At 51.7% G+C, this 20,272-nt stretch overlaps 7 protein-coding genes across 7 annotated transcripts; 4 read left to right on the top strand and 3 right to left on the bottom strand.

The window, feature by feature from the left end:
- Window positions 1-66: 66 nt before the first annotated feature.
- On the top strand, window positions 67-2,866 carry CONPUDRAFT_101339 (uncharacterized protein). Its single transcript, XM_007768634.1, has 7 exons — window positions 67-333; window positions 384-476; window positions 526-678; window positions 732-890; window positions 942-1,092; window positions 1,153-1,540; window positions 1,590-2,866. The coding sequence occupies exons 1-7, from the start codon at window positions 151-153 to the stop codon at window positions 2,833-2,835; spliced, it is 2,373 nt and encodes a 790-aa protein (XP_007766824.1). The 5' UTR covers window positions 67-150; the 3' UTR covers window positions 2,836-2,866.
- Window positions 2,867-3,013: 147 nt separating this feature from the next.
- On the bottom strand, window positions 3,014-3,650 carry CONPUDRAFT_151945 (GatB YqeY domain-containing protein; the record flags this gene model as incomplete). Its single annotated transcript, XM_007768633.1, has 4 exons — window positions 3,014-3,298; window positions 3,358-3,456; window positions 3,509-3,541; window positions 3,600-3,650. 4 exons carry the CDS (start codon window positions 3,648-3,650, stop codon window positions 3,014-3,016), a joined length of 468 nt encoding a protein of 155 aa, XP_007766823.1.
- A 472-nt stretch (window positions 3,651-4,122) lies between these two features.
- Window positions 4,123-5,789, top strand: CONPUDRAFT_121126 (uncharacterized protein). The gene is made up of 4 exons (XM_007768632.1): window positions 4,123-4,284; window positions 4,447-4,998; window positions 5,048-5,099; window positions 5,161-5,789. Exons 1-4 carry the CDS (start codon window positions 4,189-4,191, stop codon window positions 5,688-5,690), a joined length of 1,230 nt encoding a protein of 409 aa, XP_007766822.1. The 5' UTR covers window positions 4,123-4,188; the 3' UTR covers window positions 5,691-5,789.
- Window positions 5,790-8,176: 2,387 nt separating this feature from the next.
- On the top strand, window positions 8,177-11,405 carry CONPUDRAFT_81039 (ATP-NAD kinase). Its single transcript, XM_007768324.1, has 7 exons — window positions 8,177-8,848; window positions 8,900-9,038; window positions 9,085-9,328; window positions 9,377-9,836; window positions 9,886-9,962; window positions 10,018-10,207; window positions 10,258-11,405. Exons 1-7 carry the CDS (start codon window positions 8,230-8,232, stop codon window positions 11,178-11,180), a joined length of 2,652 nt encoding a protein of 883 aa, XP_007766514.1. The 5' UTR covers window positions 8,177-8,229; the 3' UTR covers window positions 11,181-11,405.
- Window positions 11,406-11,938: 533 nt separating this feature from the next.
- CONPUDRAFT_71560 (uncharacterized protein) lies at window positions 11,939-15,061 on the bottom strand (the record flags this gene model as incomplete). Its single annotated transcript, XM_007768247.1, has 16 exons — window positions 11,939-12,142; window positions 12,199-12,459; window positions 12,519-12,635; window positions 12,716-12,958; window positions 13,019-13,240; window positions 13,299-13,382; window positions 13,431-13,581; window positions 13,648-13,703; window positions 13,756-13,850; window positions 13,958-14,067; window positions 14,120-14,208; window positions 14,270-14,428; window positions 14,504-14,688; window positions 14,727-14,783; window positions 14,838-14,948; window positions 15,004-15,061. The coding sequence occupies 16 exons, from the start codon at window positions 15,059-15,061 to the stop codon at window positions 11,939-11,941; spliced, it is 2,202 nt and encodes a 733-aa protein (XP_007766437.1).
- Window positions 15,062-15,312: 251 nt separating this feature from the next.
- On the top strand, window positions 15,313-16,626 carry CONPUDRAFT_101324 (uncharacterized protein). Its single transcript, XM_007768631.1, has 3 exons — window positions 15,313-16,361; window positions 16,416-16,486; window positions 16,542-16,626. The coding sequence occupies exons 1-3, from the start codon at window positions 15,350-15,352 to the stop codon at window positions 16,560-16,562; spliced, it is 1,104 nt and encodes a 367-aa protein (XP_007766821.1). The 5' UTR covers window positions 15,313-15,349; the 3' UTR covers window positions 16,563-16,626.
- A 101-nt stretch (window positions 16,627-16,727) lies between these two features.
- CONPUDRAFT_136103 (uncharacterized protein) lies at window positions 16,728-20,156 on the bottom strand. Its single transcript, XM_007768630.1, has 15 exons — window positions 19,998-20,156; window positions 19,793-19,936; window positions 19,668-19,734; window positions 19,451-19,617; window positions 19,166-19,399; window positions 18,982-19,113; window positions 18,748-18,921; window positions 18,516-18,695; window positions 18,315-18,460; window positions 17,863-18,238; window positions 17,657-17,806; window positions 17,466-17,597; window positions 17,212-17,409; window positions 17,091-17,157; window positions 16,728-17,041 (listed from the first exon to the last, which is right to left on the bottom strand). The coding sequence occupies exons 1-15, from the start codon at window positions 20,130-20,132 to the stop codon at window positions 16,932-16,934; spliced, it is 2,412 nt and encodes an 803-aa protein (XP_007766820.1). The 5' UTR covers window positions 20,133-20,156; the 3' UTR covers window positions 16,728-16,931.
- Between the last annotated feature and the right edge of the window lie 116 nt (window positions 20,157-20,272).

The raw sequence follows: 20,272 nt of genomic DNA, 5'->3' as shown, positions 1-20,272 counted from the left end.
AACGGCCGGGAACATTACACGTACGCGCAGGCATGACTGTCATTCTCCTTCAAGTTGGTCCCAAGAGCTAGATGCTCTACGACAACTTGCTCCTCCCTGTACTTCTACGTCTTTAGGTTATCAAGGTTCTCACGCGCGTAGCATCTCGCCATGCCTACCCTCCGAGACATGATTCGGGGCCGCGTTGGCTCGCCACTGACGTACCACAGAATGCTTCTCTATGGCGTATTGTCTACTGCGGCTGTTTCAGTGACCATCGCAAACGCCCTCCAGAGTCATAGCAACTTCTACTCTTTGGCAATATACCTGTCTAAAAGTAATAGAAGCGTTCTGGTTTGTCTTCCGATTCTCGCAGCGTGCACTGTGCCTTGACTGCTTTGTAGATTCTTGCCAACTTTGGAGTGCTTGTCGCTTTGCTATGTGGGCAGGTCTTTCAGCGGATATTCTTTGGGGAACTGAGAGCTCAAGAGGTTGAGGTACGTATCAAGCTTTGCGACCACTGACCTGGGTTCACGTGTGCTATAGCGCCTGTATGATCGACTCTGGATCTTTGTCACCGAGTCCCTGCTCGCATTCACGATATTCAGAGATGACTTCGACATCCCCTTCGCTATGATGTTCGGTTTCCTGCTATTCGTCAAGTCATTCCATTGGCTCGCTTCTGACCGCATTGAATGGGTGGGTGTACTCGCCTTTGTTCATTCAGTTCATCAGCACTGACCAGCTTGAAGATGGACCAGCGCCCATATCCTGGACCGCCCGCTCTCTTTCATCTACGAATGGTGTCTCTTCTTGGTATCCTTTCTTTGACAGATGTTGTCATGTTTGCGTTTGCTGCGGAGAGTACGACCAGAAATGGGGTCGGAGGAATGATGATGTTTGGGAGCGAGGTACGGAGTAATAATGTATTCAGTCATCGCAAAAACTCACTATTTTATCAGTATGCTATTCTTATGGCAAGCGCCATGAACACGACTGCGAAATATCTTGTTTGTGTCAATGATCTCCGGCGTGCACGGCAACGAGGCGGAGAGAATGCTCCTCCTTGGCAGAATAAGAGCATGTGGCTATTCTACATTGAGCTTGCAACAGGTGCGTTCTCTTCGAACCTTTAACGTGGAGTTTGTTGCATATGAAACTGGCATGTGATAGACTTCTTCAAACTGACCACGTACCTGATCTTCTTCATGGTCATCGTCGCATTCTACGGGCTTCCCCTCAACATCATCCGAGATGTGTATCTAACTGGTCGCTCCTTCATCACACGACTACGAGCGCTTTTCCGGTATCGGGCCGCGACTCGTAACATGGATCAGCGCTACCCTAACGCTACCCAAGAGGAGATGTCTGCCATGTCGGATCGAACGTGCATCATTTGCCGTGAGGAAATGAACGTTCAGCCCGACAATGCCGACAGCGGAAATGCAAACCAAGGTCAGGATGGACCTAACATGACCCCCAAGCGCCTCCCGTGTGGTCATGTCTTCCATTTCTATTGCCTACGTTCTTGGTTGGAACGTCAACAAAGCTGTCCAACATGGTGAGTGGCGCCTTGTGCGATTTTGTATGCATACCTAATCCGTCTTCAGTCGCCGAAGCGTTCTGGAGACGCCCGGCCAGCCCCAACCTCAGCCGAATGGCAGAGCACCCCCACCTCAGCCTGGCGCTGCCCCTCGTGCACCCAACTTAGTTGGCGGGCAGGGCGGCGCGGGTGGTGCTCCACTCAATAATCCCTTTGGTGGTTTGCTCGGCCATCTTGTTGGTAATGGCGCCCAACCGCCCATTGTTCCTGGCCAGTTCGCCAATGCGCCACTTCCGCCTAACCTACTCAACAACCTTCCCAACCAAGCGCAGAATGCAGGTCAGCAAGCATGGCCAGGACAGACGCCCGGCGTATTGGTCCAGTACAACATTTACCGGCAAGGAGACGAAGGCGTGCCTCGACCCTCCGCCCAACGGGCGGATCCTACCACTCCGGCCCCCCGTTTCATGGGCTTCTTTGGTCCCGGAGGAAACTGGCATCAGTGGAACATGGATCAACGCTGGTTTGAAGGACGTCAGAACGGTGCTGCGCCTCAACCAACTTCCACTAACACGTCTGCATCATCAATCCCGGAATCGGAATCGTCAACAAGTACAACGGCACCTCCGGCCGAGTCTCCGCTTATACAAGAGAGTCGGATTGCGGATGAAACGGAGTCGTCAACTCCGCCCTCACGGCCCGAAACTCCTCGTGAAGCAGCTGCCCAGGCAGCATTGAGACGTTTTGGTGGAGGCTCTGGCACCCAGCGGCCTGCGCAACCTACGCATATATCGTTCTCAGATACGAGCGCCGGTAACATACCTCGGCCCACCCCAACCGTCAAAAACGGGAGCACACCGTCAGTACCAGCCTCCGAACGTTGGGACATCCCCTCGTTGATTCCTCTGGACGATATCTCGGCCGACCAAGGCTCATTCGGAGCAAGTACCTCACCACCGCAAGGTCATGCCGCGACATTCCCATCACCGTCAAGCTCGCAAGTACCTCTCACTCAACTTCCCTCCGTCATATCAGACGCCCAGCTCGCTACGATGGACCGGGTGACACGTGAGGCAGTCGATGAGCGTTTGCGCGTTTTGGAGAACATCTCTATCACTGTCAACCGCTGCATGGATGACCTCATGCGACTGAGGAGTGCAATGCCGCCACCTCTGAGTCCTGACCTGGGACAAAATGCACAACCGTCTGTTCCGCCAGCACCTCAGCCTTACAGGGCGGAAGGGGAGAGTAGTTCAAATTCAACTTCAAGGACGTCTTCCAGGGAAGAAGTACCGTCCTCGGAATCGTACTAGATTGTAGATTGTTCATTAAATAGCCATAGCCAACCATACGGTTCTCCTGGTCAACATGATGTCTTATTTGGAATAACTCATTGTTATTGTGTCATTAATCATTACATTGATTGAGTGGTGAGGGTAATTAAGGCGATTATACAGTACGTCTAACTCGGTGGTGTGGTATACACCAGAATCAGCTCTGATTTGTGGCGAGGGCTTGTGCTCTTTCTTTCACCAGATTAGGGTCGACCTGGAATCTCTCGATTTGGGAGTAGAAAATTTTATACACCTGCCCGAGATGCTTCCTTGGGTCCCCACTTCCCAGAGGGTGTTCCTTGAAGATGTTGTTCAGCACTTCGTCGACCTGCGCCTCAGTCAGGAGAGGAGGCAAGAAGTCAGAGATGAGAGCAGCCTCTTTACGTTCCTTCTCTGCTAGGTCTGGTCGAGACGCTTTCTCAAACTCTATAGCAGCATCCGTCTACGGCGCGTATGGTCAGCGGGCCTGGGTCACTTCTTTGTTCTAAAGCATGAACGTACCCGACGTGTAGTGGCTTTGCGCATGATCTCAAGTATAACAGAGGGTGCCGCCTTGCCGTCGGTGCCTTTGTCACGAGCATATACTTCCGAAAGAATTGACTGAAAGGTCCGTTAGATGTGTCTCATTTTTCACGGAAACCATAGCACTCACGCGTAATGTGGTGGATGTTGCAGTGTCTTTGCTCTGTAGACGGAGTTTATCAGCGGACCGATACGTATACTGAAGGTTATCATAACTGGACCTTCATGGCGGTCTTGACGGCGCTTTGCAGCCTTTCGCGCATGTCTGCCATGGTGCCACTGTTAAGAAGTCCTTTCCGAGTGTTCAATAGTGAAAACAGTACCTTCATGAGAGCTAATTGTCGTTGAGTACCACCGTTGACGGTGGAGAGCAAGACCCCTTCGCGAGATAGCCCTGATGAATTGTGACATACTGAGTGGTATGTAGGTGAAAGCGAAAGTTAGTATACTAAGGGCGCGTCAGGAAAGCTCAGGAAAGCTCGCGTTTCTCGCGTACCTGGATTTATTTAGCTTGTATTGCTGCCGCTGTCATTCATACGATTGATCGTTTGGCACAATATCCGGCATGGCAGTTGCATACCCATTTGTAAGAGCTAGAGACTGTTAGGTGTCCTTGATTCCATTGCAAAATTGCGTGGCCTGACTCAAGCTGACTCGATACTCAAAACTATTCGTCACATCCAAGGCCATGTGAGCTAAGTATGCGCCTCAAACTGATCGCCCATCTGAATCTCTCCGAGAGCTGTACAAGCACGCATACAGCGCCAGTAATTCTTCGATCTTCGAGTACAACCGACGGTATACAAGACGATGAGCTCCCAAGAACCGCCTTATCCTCCGTCCGGAAATTATGTGAGCGCAGTCAAAGAGTCGAGTGCATCATTGTGCCAGAAAGCTGGGGTCAAGGTGAGCATCTGCAACATGGCTTTATGCCCTAATATCGGTCGGTCTCCACATCATGGATCATGCATATGTGTGTATCATGCGCACATCTAAACCTCTGGATACCGTCTCAGCCATTCACTTTCCGAACGACATGTACATCCTGGTTCACCACCGCTTTTATAGGTACCTCCTGAGTCCATCGATCGCCTTTTGCGCTCTCCGGCGTTCAAGAGCTCCTTCAAACGTGTTTCGGCAGTCCATGGCCTTGCCTTTCCCCTCAAGTTCCCTTCGATAGTCTCAGAGCTCAACTTCCTATCCCTTTTGTCTCTCTTAAACTTTGCGTCTGGCTACCGCGCCGTCCTGCACGAGCAAACTGGCAGAGGAGCATGGGATAACATCAGAGCTTTTGCTTTCTCTCTTTACATCTCTTCCTCCACAGGCCAAGGGGACTATCTATCCGCTGCAGGCATGCGCAGCATTGGCGAAGCCAAAGTAGCTGAGCTCATGGGCGTAAATATCCAAGTTGAGCGCCCGCATGAAGGACTCCCGGGAGTGACTATCGGAAAGCTGGGTGGCCCAGCATACGAGTTAGTGAAGCTCATAGACATGACCTTGAAGGAGACTGGCAAGGTCTTGCAAGAGAATAGGTATCCTGACCTCGGGTCATTCGTCCTTGAGGCCTTGAAAAGTGGTGCCAATTCTGCAAACGGGCACCTGGATTCTGTTCTCGAGAAAGTGAGTATTATTATGTGACAGCCGGAGTACAAGATGCTCATCAAATCAGCTCGTTCGAGCAATCCCGGGGTTCCGAGATATGGCGATTGTTGAGGGTCAACGTAAGTGTTTAGGAATGATGGACTGTGCTGTCAACACACTCAGTGTTCACTCCCATTCCAGCCGTCTATTGCTTCAAGAAAGCTCTTTTCTTGATCCATGCTGTGAAGATACGATTTGGAGAATTATCGACATCCCCTTTCCCCATCCCCGATACCATCCAAAGTCCGGTATTCACCGACAACGTTTTGCCCTCTCTTCTTGTGCACCTTGGCGTCATCGACCTGTCAGAGGCAACACAAGGTCTCTCGGCTCTTTTCCCGGGTGCTGGCTCGGTCGAAAGGCTGGAAACGCTCCTCGCAGCGGCGCCAGAGGCAGAAGACAAGGCAAAGGTACAGAAACAGTCCCCAAAAGAAGGTCCGATTCTTTCCACAGAACAAGCCTACATTCTGCGAGCCGCGGCAATTTATGCTTGTGAACGTATCACTGAATACGCTCGCACCATCGACGAGAACTCGCTCGGAGAAGACGAACAGTGGATCAGGGGCATCACTTTACCGGAACTGGACATGTGGATATGGGCTGTGGCCAAAGATAGGCCTGATTATCGAGAACTCAAGAGATTTGCGTTAAGAAACACGGTGTACTTCTAGATGAGGTCGTTTGCTTCATCATATGAATCAGGTTGTACGTTATGGCAAGGCATTTATAATCTATGTAGCAGCCGGAATACGTTGAGGAAACAATAATCCCACAATTCATGTTTGAGAGCGGCGCAGCGCTCTGCAAGGATCTCTTCGTCAGTAGGCCTGTCTCACATTTTGAATACCGGGGCGCGACGGTCTAAGATATGGCTGGTAACTAGTGGGTCATTTCCATGCTACACTTCTTTGCAACGTCCTCAACCCTAAAAATTTCATGAAACCACGACGTCTTACGAGTTATTGGTGCACTGACATGGGTTAGCCTCCCGTAGGCAGACCTTTGTAGATTGCGGAAGATAGTCGTTCCTTATAATGGCATGGGTTCACTATGATATCGATGTGGCATGCATGTCCTGCTTGGACGTCGCTATGTAACGCAATCGTCTGACAACACATTGGTAGGGTAACTTGAGTTGACTCTATATTTTGAATAAAGGATCGAATGTCCGTTCACGATCCCTTCTAGCATCATAGCCGTGAAAGTAACTTTGTAGACATCCAAAACAGACCTAAATCAGATGTCCAAGAGGAAATCTGACGGAATAAAAAATAAGGACGTACAGGACTTCATCATGATAATGTAATACAGACGAGTTACTTTGTGCCCATCGTTCGCCGTATCGGGCTGCGCTGACTCAATATATCAAATCTCGTCAAGCCAGATGCTCCCCTCCGCCCAATGCTTACTGCCACATTACATGGTGCCTGGGCTAATCGTGGATATTAGAATGCCCTCAGTAAGCGGGCCACACTACAAACGGCTGCTCGGTCCAAAGACAATGCGGTGTTCTATGATAGAAAAGCCGCAAGACATCTACTTTGGGACCTTCTATGGCCGTTTGAGTTCGGGAGAGTTACAAGGGAGCAGAATACTGTCAGCCAGCTGTCAACCGTTTCTGTACCCATTGATCCTCCGTGGGTACATGACCGCTCGTGTTCGCGTGCGTTCTGTGATCATAATTTGTGAAAACTAACGACGATGAGGTTTCATGCTTGATGACACACATACACCGTTATTTAAACTGTGAAACCACGAGGACCTTGTGTCCAGCCGCATCCAGTTTGGTCTCCCCTAGGTAAACTATTTCGGAAGGATGGCAGTCGCTCCTTCTGGACGGAGTCCAAATCCCCTCGTAGCAAGGACACCGGGGGGCTGGAATACAGCACTTGAGCACCGATTAGGTTCTTGGATCCCCGACAGGTGTTGCACGTACCACACGGCTCGGGGTGAATTCGGGCTGCATCAGCAAGTTGGGGAGAGCTGAGCAATCTATCTGAGGTATAGGTATTCTCCGATATGTACTTCGGCACAGACATAGCGAACAAAATGTTGTTACCTAGTGTCCCGCTCCTAGGGGTACTTGTTTATGTCGAGGAAAGAATCTCTAGCATGGATGACGCCAGTTTGAGGTTACTTACTAAGTGGTGCCGCTCCCTGACCTTACCTTTGAGTGATTTCAGTTTCTGAACGCCATAGCATATTAAGACGACCCGTCAGATGGCAAAGAAACAGGAACTAAGCCATTCGTCAAAGCATGTCCGCATCAAGTACATTAATGTCAGCAGCAGAGTGCACATGAATCCCTTTTGAAACCTCCTTGCACTGCATCGTCAACAGCAGCCTCAAGTTGAAAGGGACCTTTGAGTTCATCAATCAGTGGTGCCGCTGAACACTGATGTGCATTCGACGAGAGGGACTGATTCACTGCCTGCGGTTGTCAATAGCGGACGAGGGCATGAGCAGTCCGGGGGTCGGGCCTCTAGAGAGCTTCAAAGTTCAAGGGATTGGTGAGATAGGTTGCGAGAAGGTTCCGAGCAGTTAAGGTTACACGCCGTTGCCATTGTATCGCGAGACTCAACCAATGGAATGCGTTGCGCCCTGGATGTCCTGGCAGCAAGAAGATACAGTATCTGTTCTGAGGATAAAGTGAGAGTCGCGCAGAGACGGTCGGTATCGAAGAGTAGCGAAGGATCTGGATGGTTTCAAGCAGTGGATGCAATCCCATCGCCATTGATGGTTCCGAGGTCCGGGCTTAAGGTTATGGTGAAAACGTTCATCAGCCAATGGCTGTGAGAATCTGTACATCCGACACGGCCAACGCGATGGTGAGAAGAAGAGGCACAAGCTGGCGAATGAGGTGAATAGACGAAAGCCGCGTCACCAATGCCGTGCAGATGCTTGATCACGAGAAAGTGTTGACAAGGGACCGTCGTGGTTGCTGAGTCCGCTGAGTTGCTCCCGAAACCAGAATCGTTAATAATCTGTGTCGCCTGGGGGACTGCCATGCCGGGGCGCAGGCGGGGAAGAACTCAGCGAGTCGTCAAAGTATAAAGCACATATCCTCCCAAACCCGTGTCCTTCTCGGAATTCCGCCTATCCACCCTTCCCGGTTAACCTGTTCCTGCGCTTGAACCTCCTACATTTAACGCGCCAATGGAGGTTGACAAGGAGGAGGTCTTTTCCACACCACCCACTACCCCCAGCGAGATGTCCCATTCAGAGCAACCCGTAGAGGAGCTGAGACCTTCATTCTCTCGCAGGCATAGCAGGCTATCTTCATCCTCATCGCTCGCGTCGTTGAAGACAGACATCGACTGGAACTCAGATATTGTGGTGGAAGGGCCCGAAGAGCCGTCGCCGAGTGCTGACCTCATACATCCGGCGGAGCCAAACACATTACATCAGGCTCAAGGCTCCATACGCATCACTCCGCGTACCAACGCTTCCGCCTCCGCCTCCTCCGCCTCCTCCTCAAGTTCAGCATCAAGTCCTGATTCTGGTTCATCTCTCTTCATGAATAACGATTCCTTACCTACCCGCTCACCGTGTTTCGTCCACTCGCACCTTGATAAAGGGGCCTCGCTTCAAGATTGGCTACACACCAAAGAACACAACGTTTTGGGCACGGATGTCGGTGTTGCACGATCCCTTCAACCACACCAAAGACCACAGCCTGCGTCCGATGCGCCCCCCGTAGAGATCCCAACATCGGATGGTCACTCAGACATCCTGAATGGCAACGAGGGAGAGGAATTGTACGGCGGCAGCCTCACTAAGCAACTTGCGGAAACGGCCGTAGGTGTACGAGAGATGAGCAAACAGCTAGGTACGTCGTTGAGGGCTGCCAACATGATGCAGATAATGACGCAAACATCAGGACGCGCTCGTATACGAACGCAGATCAACAGTGTTTTGATTGTTACAAAAGCGCGCGATAACAGGCTCATTAAACTGACGCGAGAACTTGCGCTCTATCTCATGCTCAAGCCACGGCAGGGTCAACGCGGGACCATAGTGTAGGTTCACTGCCTCGCACGCCTTTTCGATCTCACCTCGTTATAGTTATGTCGATCACCAGCTACGTAACTCTAGGCGGTTCAATGCCGCGGGCATCGAGCGCGATCATCCCGAGCTATTCGCTCCAATACCTCGTCGGCCTTCATCCAGCAGTAACTCGCTTTCGTCAATGTCGTCATCGTCCACACTATCATTCGATGAATACGTTACAAAGGAAGAAGGCCAGTTGCGGTACTGGACGAGCGACATGTGCAGCAAAAGTCCAAATCTATTTGACTTCGTGGTGACAGTAAGTCTATCTTCCGCTTACATCCGCATCTACTCAATTGATTATCAGCTTGGTGGAGACGGGACAGTATTGTTTACGTCATGGTTATTCCAGCGAATTGTCCCGCCCGTCCTTCCGTTTGCACTCGGCTCGCTGGGATTCCTCACGAACTTCGATTTTGCCGATTACACAGCCGTGGTGGACTCTGCTATAGATTCAGGTATCCGCGTGAACCTACGCATGCGATTCACTTGCACTGTCTACCGCGCTGTTTTTGAGAAGGACAAGTGCCGTAAGGCCGTCAAGAAAGCCGAAACTGGTGAGATCATGATGAAGAACATGGAGAAAAGCGGTTGGGAAGCACTGGAAGGAGGCTGGTCGGGCGGCATCTCATTGCCTGATGGGAAGTGCGCAAAGGATAAGGAGATTATGTGCTTTACAACGCGCCCGGTTGAAACGTTCGAAGTCCTCAATGACCTGGTAGTGGACAGGGGTCCTAGCCCCTATGTCAGCTTGCTTGAGCTGTTTGGTAGGTCAAGCACATCAGCAATTACTGGCATCGCTCATCCTTTTGATAGGTGACGAACACCATATGACAACTGTACAGGCAGACGGTCTTTGTGTGTCTACTCCCACAGGCTCAACCGCATATTCGGTGTGTCCTGCCTCTGATTTAACGCGTCACACATTTCTCAAGCCAACTCTGCTAGCTATCTGCCGGTGGTTCACTCGTGCATCCTGAGATCCCAGCGATCCTTATCTCGCCTATATGTCCTCACACACTCTCCTTCCGGCCCATGCTTCTTCCGGATAGCATGGAACTCCGTATTTGCGTACCGTACAACTCCCGCAGTACGGCATGGGTATCTTTCGACGGCAGGGGTCGCGTTGAGCTGAAACGTGCGTATACTCAGAATTTTGACTCCTTTCATCTGTTCACATCCTTCTAGAGGGTGATCATATCAAGATAACAGCCTCGAAGTACCCATTCCCGACTGTATGCGCTGACAAACAATCGACGGATTGGTTCCATGCCATCTCGCGGACCTTGAAATGGAATGAACGCGAACGCCAGAAATCATTTGTTGTTGTCGAGGAAGGCCCTCTCCAACGTAAAAAATCTGGAAAGAAACTCAAAGACGGAGCCAAACCGCCCATGAACGGCGAGAACGTAAATGAAGAGGATCTAGATGATGAGCTGGGCGAGTTGGACGAAGAGGACGAAGACGATGAAGACGAAGACGAAAAGTTTGACATCGATGATTCCTCGCCCCCAGATGCGAACGCAGAACTACGTGTACCAAACGAGCAGACTGCTCATGATATCACGGTCGGCGTGGAAAAGGCGCAGGAACAGGACATGCAACCAAGGGGCGACACCCTCACTTCGCGTGAAATGGCTGCGTTAGCCATCGGGCAATCGCTGAACGCGAAGGGCAAACGACGTTCTAAATCGCGCTCTCGCTCGCGAAAACGATCTGGGTTGACTTCTGGCGTTGACACTCCCGGCCGGTTCGCGGGTCCGGCGCATCATCCTCCTGCAATTGACCCTCGTCGTGTCACGTTTGCAGCGCAATCGTCCCCTACCCTTTCGTGTTCTTCGGACGACAGCCTATGTGACATGGGCCGCAATCAGCTCGGTACTCGCGACGACCTGCATTCGCGAGACCAATACTTTAGCCGTCGCAATCGCATCCCACAAGATCGCGATCTGTTCAGCGAGAGCGTCGCCACCCCAAGGGCCGCCGATAGCAGTGGACGGCGTAGCCATCACCGAGTAAGCTCGAAGGACTATGATCAGCAGCAACACAGAGCGTTCGCTGTTTGGGGAAATGACGAGAGCGACAGTGCTGCGAGCGACACCGACCCATAGTCGCTAGGCTATAGTGTCAGGCTACGAAGGTAGTTATATATGCATGACCTTGCTTGCGTTGCTCAGCAGGTCACACCTTTGATTTTCACTTTTCCCCTTTGCTTTCGTTGGTTCATTGCATTGTTTATATATCAACCGGGAATATCATGATGGAACAGAAGAGCTTGTAGGATAAGGTTTGTACATAGCACATACAATAACATCTTAATGGATATTTCCTATTTGTCCAACTTTCTCACGGGTCGTGCGTTTCTGCTTTTGAAGTCGAAGCTCTGAGAACAAACCCATCTGTGATGTATCCCTAACGATCGACTCCCAGTACGGTTTTCTCCAAATGTTTTCTCCGTCTTCAACTTATCTTCTGGTTGCAAACAATGCAGAGAATTCGAAGTATACTCCATTGCGACAAGTCCTGGCACTCTATGCCATAAAATCTTGGCAGCAGGGTTACGACAGGAAACCATCATATTTTCTAACGACGAAACCAAGATTGCCTGGGTCCATGAGAGCGAATATTCAATTCATTGCAATCAGCTTGTTGCGGTCCTCCGCCTGGACTCAGGCGCAAAGGTCTCTATTTCATCACAAGTTCTGCAGCTTCATAAAGCCAAATTTCAGGTCCCAAATCAACTTCTCACAATATTTGCGATGTCCTACTCAGACTCAACTCTTTCTGGGTTTCGTACCCGAACAACAACTATATCAGGAGAGCATTGTAATATATTGCTGTAAGTGTAATTTAATCAAAGAAAGGCCATTTATGTCCCATAAGGGCTTGGCCGCGTCTGTAGCTGAGGTCCCGCAAATGCACATTCGTACGTCGTAAACATCACCAGCACATGCAGCACTGCTGCATAACAGATAAACGCCGTCCTTGTCCGGCGATTTGCCAAAATCGCCCGCGTAAGCATAAGGACACCCCGTTCGATGGGATTCAGCGCTTCGTAGGCACGCGTTGCTTCCTGTTTGCACATTAATGAGCCTCTCCTTCAAGAGCAAAAATCATAATGAGTCGTACCCGGCCTCTGAACGCCTCGAACGGGTTCATGCTCTCCTCGTACCGCGCCCGCCACTTGCCCATGTCGTCGCCGTTGCGGCTACTACTCGCTCGGCCGCCTGTTGATGATGAGGAGCCTCCCAGCGGATCGAGCTGCGTTGTCGAGTCGTCCCGGTAGCTCTGCATGTACCGCACTTTCTCGTACAGCTTCAAGTTATCGCCCTGCAACGACTTGATGTCCGTGCGCAGCTCGGAAATAATGCTGAACTGCTTGCGGAGCTCCTGAATGTTTTGCAGAATGTTGAGGCCACCAACGTTGTAAGTATAGGCAAAACACGCACCTCCTCGAGCTCGGCATTTCGCTGTCGGAAACGATCACGTTGGCTTGTGACAATTGGTAAGATAGATGTATCTGCTGCAGAGGCGAACGGTATCGTCGTTCCGCGTGCCCCCGAATCCTGCATAGGCACAGAAGGTTAATCCTTGTAGATAGTAGGCGGAGAAGATTATTTATCCACATCATCCGTGACCAACTCACCGTACTCTTCTTGCCTAGATCTAAATCCCCAAGCACATCGTCCGCCGATCCAGAAGCCCGCCCCGGAGTCGGACGAACACTCGCATCGCCGTTGTTTGTGGTCTTGCTCGCACCCGCATCCATCTTCAGTAGGTCATCCTCGAGCTTGTCGTTTAGCGTACGCTGCTTCTCAAGTTCTCCCTGAGCGATTGTGAGCTCCTCCCGAGCACCACGAAGGGATTCTTCCAGTTCCGCATGTATAATCTACAGGGGACGTGTATCGATTTCATCATTCGCAGCGAGAAATTCCCAATCGTGACTTACCCGGAACCGCGTAAGCTCCTCTAGCATCCGCTTGTTCTTTGTGGCCAGTAAGACTTCCAGAGACCTGCCACGCTGCGCGTTCGCCTTGTCCGCATTCGGATTCGGCAGCGCGAGTTTGCCATCCAGGCCGTTTGGCGTGCCCGCCATGGAGTCGCCCCATGCATCTCCATCCCCATCCTCTGAATCTTCGGGGTCGTCATTCAAGCCCGCGAATTCGACGTACTGCAACCGAAGCATAATCAGGAATTGAGGTGACGTCTCTTGTAGACATTATACGCACCTTCATGATTTCGAGCTCTCGCTTCACCTCGTCGTAGTCTGCGCATGTCTTGAGCTTACTTTTGAGGCTTTCAATCTCTCGATCCTACAGAAAGTCAGATATCGGTGTTTCCGGTGATGTCAAGTCACCGACCCGCTCAGTGAGCTCCTTGGTGAATGCGTCGACGCGTCTGCGGGTATCTTGCTCGACCTCAGTTGCGGAGGCTCGTTGTGTATCTAGCGATGCCTGTAAGCGGTCGTATGATTCTGTAACCGATTCGAGCTGTGCTGTGAGAGACCGAACGCTGTACATGCGCATCCACAGGTAATGAGGAATATTCCCGAACACTGATGTGAACGAATGTGCTCACTGCTCGCTGGTCTCGCTCCCACTGCGCATCGCTTCAATCTCCGCACGAAGAGCCTCCTGTTCATTACGATTATGAGCGAGGAGATAGCGCCAAGAAATGAAAGCGTACGTTACGCTGCTCGACCAAAGCGACTCTGCTGTTGGCACGTTCGAGGTCCGCCATGATCATGTCGGCCTCCGCGAGCCGTGATACGACCTCCTGGTCTGTATGATAGGGCCCGTGAAGGCATTGTCCAGGATCAGAAAGGAAATGGGCGCGACAATTCAACATGAGAACAGATATATGAATGGACATGCTTCGATGTACGCACCCATACGCTGGCTTTGATCGAACAACTTAGCTTGGTTGCTCTCATTTGACGTGCGCAGGTCGCGCAATTGGTTCTTGAACAGCGTGACATGCTTCTGCAGGTCCTGCTCCCTACGAACGCGGTATCAGCACTGCTTTGCTATGATACCATGTCAATACTCACCTTTCCTCGTAGTTGCGCATCCGCTCGTCGTATGCAGCATTGAGTTCATTCTCTTTCTGCACTACTTTGTCGTGGATCATCTCCTCCATCTAAGGGAGAAACAGCAAGTAAGCGCCTACGACACCTAGCAACGCAAAACGCAAAACAAACCTTGGTCTCCAGCGTGCTGACACGCGCCTCAGCACGTTTGCGCGCCGCTTCTGCTGGCCCAGAGTCGGCTGCCTTCTTCTTGAGCTCGGCATTCTCAGATTTGAGGCGGGCGACCTCAGCCTCGAGCTGAGGTAAAGCAGAGAGGTGTGCGGTTTGGTCCTGATGGAAGCCACAGAATAAGATTAATCACGACAGAAATGATGAGCACATCCAAGGCTTGCTCAAGCAACGTACAACAGCAGCCTCCAGCAAGGGATATGGATCAGGTGCTTCCGCTAACACTTTGTAGACGTGGAGAAACGCGTTCTCTGCTGTCTTCGAGCGCTTCGTGAGGGCGTCGATTTCCGATTGGTATGCTAATAAGTGAGGACGTGCCAGAGATAGAACCGCGTCGGTGGAGCAAAGAGTCAGGATGGTAACTGAATCGAGAACATGCATGCAATAACCAAAGACACACATTTGAGGAGGCCCTTGAATGCATTGAGTTTCTCTTCATCCGAGATCTTCTTGAATTCTGTGTGCGCGTTGAATGGCTAGCAGGTTATGCAGTATGACGAGGGATACACACCCTTGGTGCGGTCAGCGAGTGCTTTGCGTCCCACAACACTCTCCTTCTGGTTGTCTACGATTTCAATTCCTTGTGCGTCGAGAGTCTTCTGAAGATCCGCTAGGTTGACAGCTATAGGCGTATATGCAGATAAGTCCAGGAATGAATACAGGTTACGGCCACGCACATTTCCAGGTGGCTAAGGCGCCGGAGAAGTTGGACGAGCCATCAAGACTGGTGCTCATGTTTGGGCCTAAGACAAAGATTTCTCATAAGCATCGCATTTTTTAGACATGCCGATCCCGACAATTAGAAATGAGAAACATACCTCAGGTGATGTACAAGTTGGCAGCCCGCTGCGAGGGATGAGGTAGTGGGACCCCGTAGTCGCGCTGCGCGTACCGACTGCCCCGAATTGGCAGTCTTTACCGAAGCTTCTTCTAGGACCTCTGGCACCCACTGTCACTTTGCCTCCGACTTGCTTTTTTCCTGTCCGCCGCTGCAGCTGCAAGTAACGCGTCTGTGCTGGTACAATGCGGGGCCTACAACTCCTTGCCCGTCCCGCAATACGCGGTTACGCGTCCACTGCCCGCCCCTACGTTCCCCCCGCCCAGCTCGCCAACGTCGCCCCGGCCTCGGCGCCTCAAAAACCTCGCCCCGAGTCTCCCTCGTTCTTCACGGTCCGGCCAGCATACTACGACCAACTCTATGAGCTCAACCAGGCCCTTTCCCTCTCCAGGCGCGCCCTCAGGTCCCAATGCCTCCTCCCCCTCCCTCCCTTTGCCCGAGATGCTCTTCGCCCGATGCCGTCCATGTGGCGAACGCGGGGCGACCTCTCGGACGTTATGAGCACCCCTCTCTCCAACACCCGCTACAAGAGCATCACCAGCGTCCTCGACCAGCTGCATGAATGTCGCCGAATTGCCTGGACAGCCGGCTCTCTTGAGCTCGCCGTGGGCATCTCGGACGTCCTCACCTCCTTCGAGCATCGTAACCTCGACGCGGTGACCAACCGCAAGCGCAAGGAGCGCCCTCTTGACGAGCACGGCCGCAGTTACACCGTCGGGCGTAGAAAGACAAGCTCAGCCCGTGTGTGGATGATTCCCGTTCAACACGATGCCTCCGCCTCCACGTCAGCACCAGCGTCTGAAACTGTTGCTCCTCCTCCTACACCAGCCCAGGCATCTGTGAATAACGACATCGACGCCCTCTTCGGCTCCTCCGCCGACCGCACCTCCGAACCCGCCTCTACAGCCCTCGCTGCCGCACCCATCTTGTCCTCCCCAGCACAGAGCGCACCCCCAGTCAAGCTCGCCGAGGTCCTCGTGAATAATATCCCCATCCACGAGTACTTCCAGAACCCTACCGACCGTGCCCGCATCGTCCGGCCCCTCACGCTCACCGGCAGTCTCCCCGCATACAACATCTTCGCCATCGTTCGTGGAGGCGGTCTGTCTGGCCAGAGCGGTGCCATTGCGCACGCCATCTCCAAGGGCATTGTAGTGCACGACGCGCGGCAGGAAATCAAGGATATCCTCAAGAAAGGTGTGTGCCAGTATTGTATATTACCTTATTTTGCGACTGACGCGACTTTCCCAGCTAAACTGCTTAGACGTGATCCTCGTATGGTTGAGAGGAAGAAGACTGGCCTTGAGAAGGCTCGCAAGCGCGTACGTTTCGTGTCTGATTTTACTTGTCGAAACCTCATACTGATATATTGTTCAGCGTGCTTGGGTCAGACGTTAACGTCCTTCAGCTGCCTACTTTCCAATGGGTTTACTCTTGCATATCTACGTTTACGCTATCATCATGGCCGTCATACTTGCTTTTTCAGCATATACTTAATAGCCACCCAGAATACTAGACCATTCCATCTCAGGTGGACAGACAGACAGACAAGCAGATGGAAGGTGTGTGCAGTGAATGTATGAGAGGGGTGAGGTCAAATAAAAAGAATAAGATACTAAGACTAAGCTATTAAAAGACACGCGGTGGTCATAGAGCAAACGAGAGTCAACCGCAAACGACTGACGGCAGCATGTATGCGAGCATAACCAACATAAAACGCGCATATACAGTATCCTCCAACCATCCGCCCATAGTCCAAGAGATGCCTTATTGCCAATATACCGTCTCAACATCGCTCTGTGCAAATCCAAGGTTACAATGAGGACATCGTCTCTGACGTGTTGAAATCCGTGCGTCGACACACTCTTTGCAGAAAGCTTTTGGACGTCAATAAACACCCAAATATGCGATGTTAAGGACACGTACTGTGCATGCACTTTGTGAGTGCGACTTCTCTTGGTCGGAGTTTGCAGTTTGAGCAGTTGATGATTTTCTGTCAAGTTCATCAGCAAAGATGTTCTCCGACGCATTAATGACGAACACATACCATGGCCTTCTCAACGTCGCTCATCCCCCGTTCCTTCTCGCGCCCCTTCCCTCTACTCCCTTCCCTCTCTCGTTCGTTCTCCCGTTCACGCGCCGCCTCTAGCTCTTTGCGGGTGCTGACAAGGTCTGCCTCGACTTTCTTTGCATGTGCAGACTTCTGGCGCTCGTTGTTGAGTTCAGCCATCATCGCCGCTTGCATCTGCTGCCCGCTCAGTACTCCATGCCATTACGTTGGTTAAAATTTGAGTTACTCACCGAACGCATGCGCTCGTGGTCAGTAGTCTGGCGTCCCTGCGCCGCCTTGCACTCCATATCGAGCCTCTGCAAGATCTCCTTCTGATTGTCTAGCGTTCGCTTCAGCGTAGTGTTCTCCTTCTCGCATTCGGCCTGTGGGACGGGGAGCAGCTCGTAAGAAGCATAACCAGCAGGAGTAAATTGGGGCGCACGATTTGCATGATTAGGCTACGCTCCGATTCCTGCATTTTCTCAATTGCCTTCGTCTGCTTCTCGCCGTGCCGTGCACTGGTCTTTCGTTCTGCCTCTCCCGCCTCTTTCTCTTTGAGGATAGCGAAGTATTTCGTCTCCATCCTTCCTTTCTATGTACCCAAGATATTGTCAGAGATGCGCCTAAGAAATGACGCTGTATACTTACATCATTGACCGCCTTCGCCAGCCTCTCTTCCCATCCCTTCAGCTGCTGTGTCTGGGTCTTGACCCGAGCATCGAGACCCTCCCACTGTGTTGAGAGCTGATCCAGTTCAGCATAAAGCGTCTTCTCCGCCTGCTCGCGCTCCTCCATACTCAACCTGAGCCTATTTAGCTCTTCATCCTTCTCTTCGAGCAAGCTAGGCGAGACACTAGAGGCAGCTGCTCCGATCATCGAACGGTAGCGATCCAGCTCGGCCCGGGCATCAGCCAACTGCTGTCGCGCAGCAGCCTCAGACACGGCGTGTGCCGCGACATCGGGATTGGACACGTTGAATGATGCGAGCGTCTCCTCGTGCGCAGCGAGCTTCGATTGAGCGTCCCTGAATTTCAAACATAGATGAGCACGTGGCCCGATCAGCGATGACGTATATACGGCGATCACAGAGAGGAACTCACTTGAGCTTTCGCTCAAGCTCAGAGACATAGTCCACGTCTTCGACCTTGCCTTCGAAGAAGAACCGCATCAGGTCTGCATGGCCTTCTTGTCCAGCAATGCGAGCCTTGCATCGTGCCACCTCCGACTGAAGCACCTTGATACGCTCCTGATAATGTGCTGTTAATAAACCACATTATAGTCAATCTCTCAGACGCACGCACCGAACGTGCATCAACAAGCGCCTTCAGGTCGTCCACGGACCTCATCTTCACGCTTTCTTTGTGCTTGTATGACTGCACTGTTGACGTTAGGCTGTCCCGAGCTGCTCGGAGCCGTTGTATGTCATCCTGAGCTTTGTCAAAGCTGGCTTTCGCCTCTTGCACTTCCTTCCGCACTTCCGTCTATTGCAAGTGACTTGATAAAAGAAAACACGCCTAAATCTTGAGAACTTACCCGCAATGTCTCCTCAAAATCAACCCGAGACGCTTTCAGCTTATCCAGTTCGTCACGCTGTTTCTGCAGTTCGCCATGACTTTGCGCATGCACCGCCTCAGCGCGTGCTACACGCTCCTGAAGGTATTTGACGGCAGGACATTGTAGTATCGCCTCTTCCGATGGCGATTGGGCCTGATTTTGCATTGTGTAGGCATCAGATCACAGATTGCTCAAGACTGGTCATACACACACCTCGACTTTTAGGCGGATATTCTCATCAGCAAGTGTTGACCTCTCACTCCGCAACTTCAGTATTTCTTGATCGCGTTGCTCAATGTCGCTACGGAGAGATCGCTCGAGTTCTGGGTCACGATCATAACCATTCTCCTTCTGTGAGAAGTGTGTAAGGTGAATGATCAGAAAGGAAGCAACGTACAAGACCTACCGGTGGCGAGTGTGCTTGACGCGGGGGCGACTTCCCCTTTTCGTCTTTAGGCTCTTCTTTCCCCTCCTTAGGCTTCCCAACCAACGTTTCTGCGACAACTGAGCTCTGTAGTCTGTCTATCCTCATCTCAGCAGCAGTAAGCTCTTCCTGATACTTCTGGTTCTGGTCTTCGAGGCCTTCTAGCTTCGTCTGTACCAAAGCTAGTTGAGAGCGGAGAGCAGAACACTGATAAGCGTTAAGCACGAGGGATGAGGAGGGAATAAGCTTGTGGCTCACCTCGCGCTGTGATTTCTGGATGAGTGTGGCGTGATGTGAGGCTGCGGGCGGTTGGTGACCCATCTTCATGAAGCTCGTGACAAGCTTCTGCGTGGCGAGCATGTTTTTCTCCAATGCTACTTTGAGACTTGAGTCAGAAGAGACATGCTTGGATAGTTCAAAGAGGTCTATAATGAAAATTGAGATGCGATACTTGGCAAAGAGACAGATGACGCACCGTCCGTCTGCATATCTTCTACCGACAACTGCTCTTGAGGTGTGAGCGCATGGATGGTGTTCACCAACTACGCAAGAATTAAGTCAGTGTTCTGCGACTCGCTTAAGGTTGGTACTATTCTTTACCTGTTCCCAGCAGGCCGCCATAGCCATGAGCCCTGCTTCGCACGTAGACTTGCGTTGCTCAAGCTGGGCAATGCGCATCTGACTCTTCTCATTCTCCCGCGAATAGTGTCTCATACGTCGAAAGATGGCATCCTTACGAAACAGCTGTTCAAGAGCCCTTCGTCACGACACACACATACACACTCTACAGTCTCTGGAAGTTTACCTCTATCTTGTCAGCTTCAGGCGCAGCCTGGTCTGCACCTTTGGGTTCCGGGAGACCGTTCACACCAGAGACTGCCCGCTTCTTGGACTGCGATAGCTCTCCATCACCAGCAAAGTGCCTCTTCTTCGTTTCCATGTTGAGGTGTGTGGCAGACGTGAGCCGAGAGTGAACAAGAGAAGAAGAGAGGAAGTGGCTCAGAGCCCCTGCCAGAGACCAGTTTGTCGGCAAGGGAAACCCCAAATTTAAACTCCGCTAACATATAAATTCGGGAAGCT

The sequence above is a fragment of the Coniophora puteana genome (genome assembly GCF_000271625.1).
Source record: "Coniophora puteana RWD-64-598 SS2 unplaced genomic scaffold CONPUscaffold_4, whole genome shotgun sequence".
Lineage (NCBI taxonomy): Eukaryota > Fungi > Basidiomycota > Agaricomycetes > Boletales > Coniophoraceae > Coniophora > Coniophora puteana.
The sequence above is the reverse complement of the archived record's forward strand: the minus strand, read 5'-3'. Positions and strand labels throughout refer to the sequence as shown.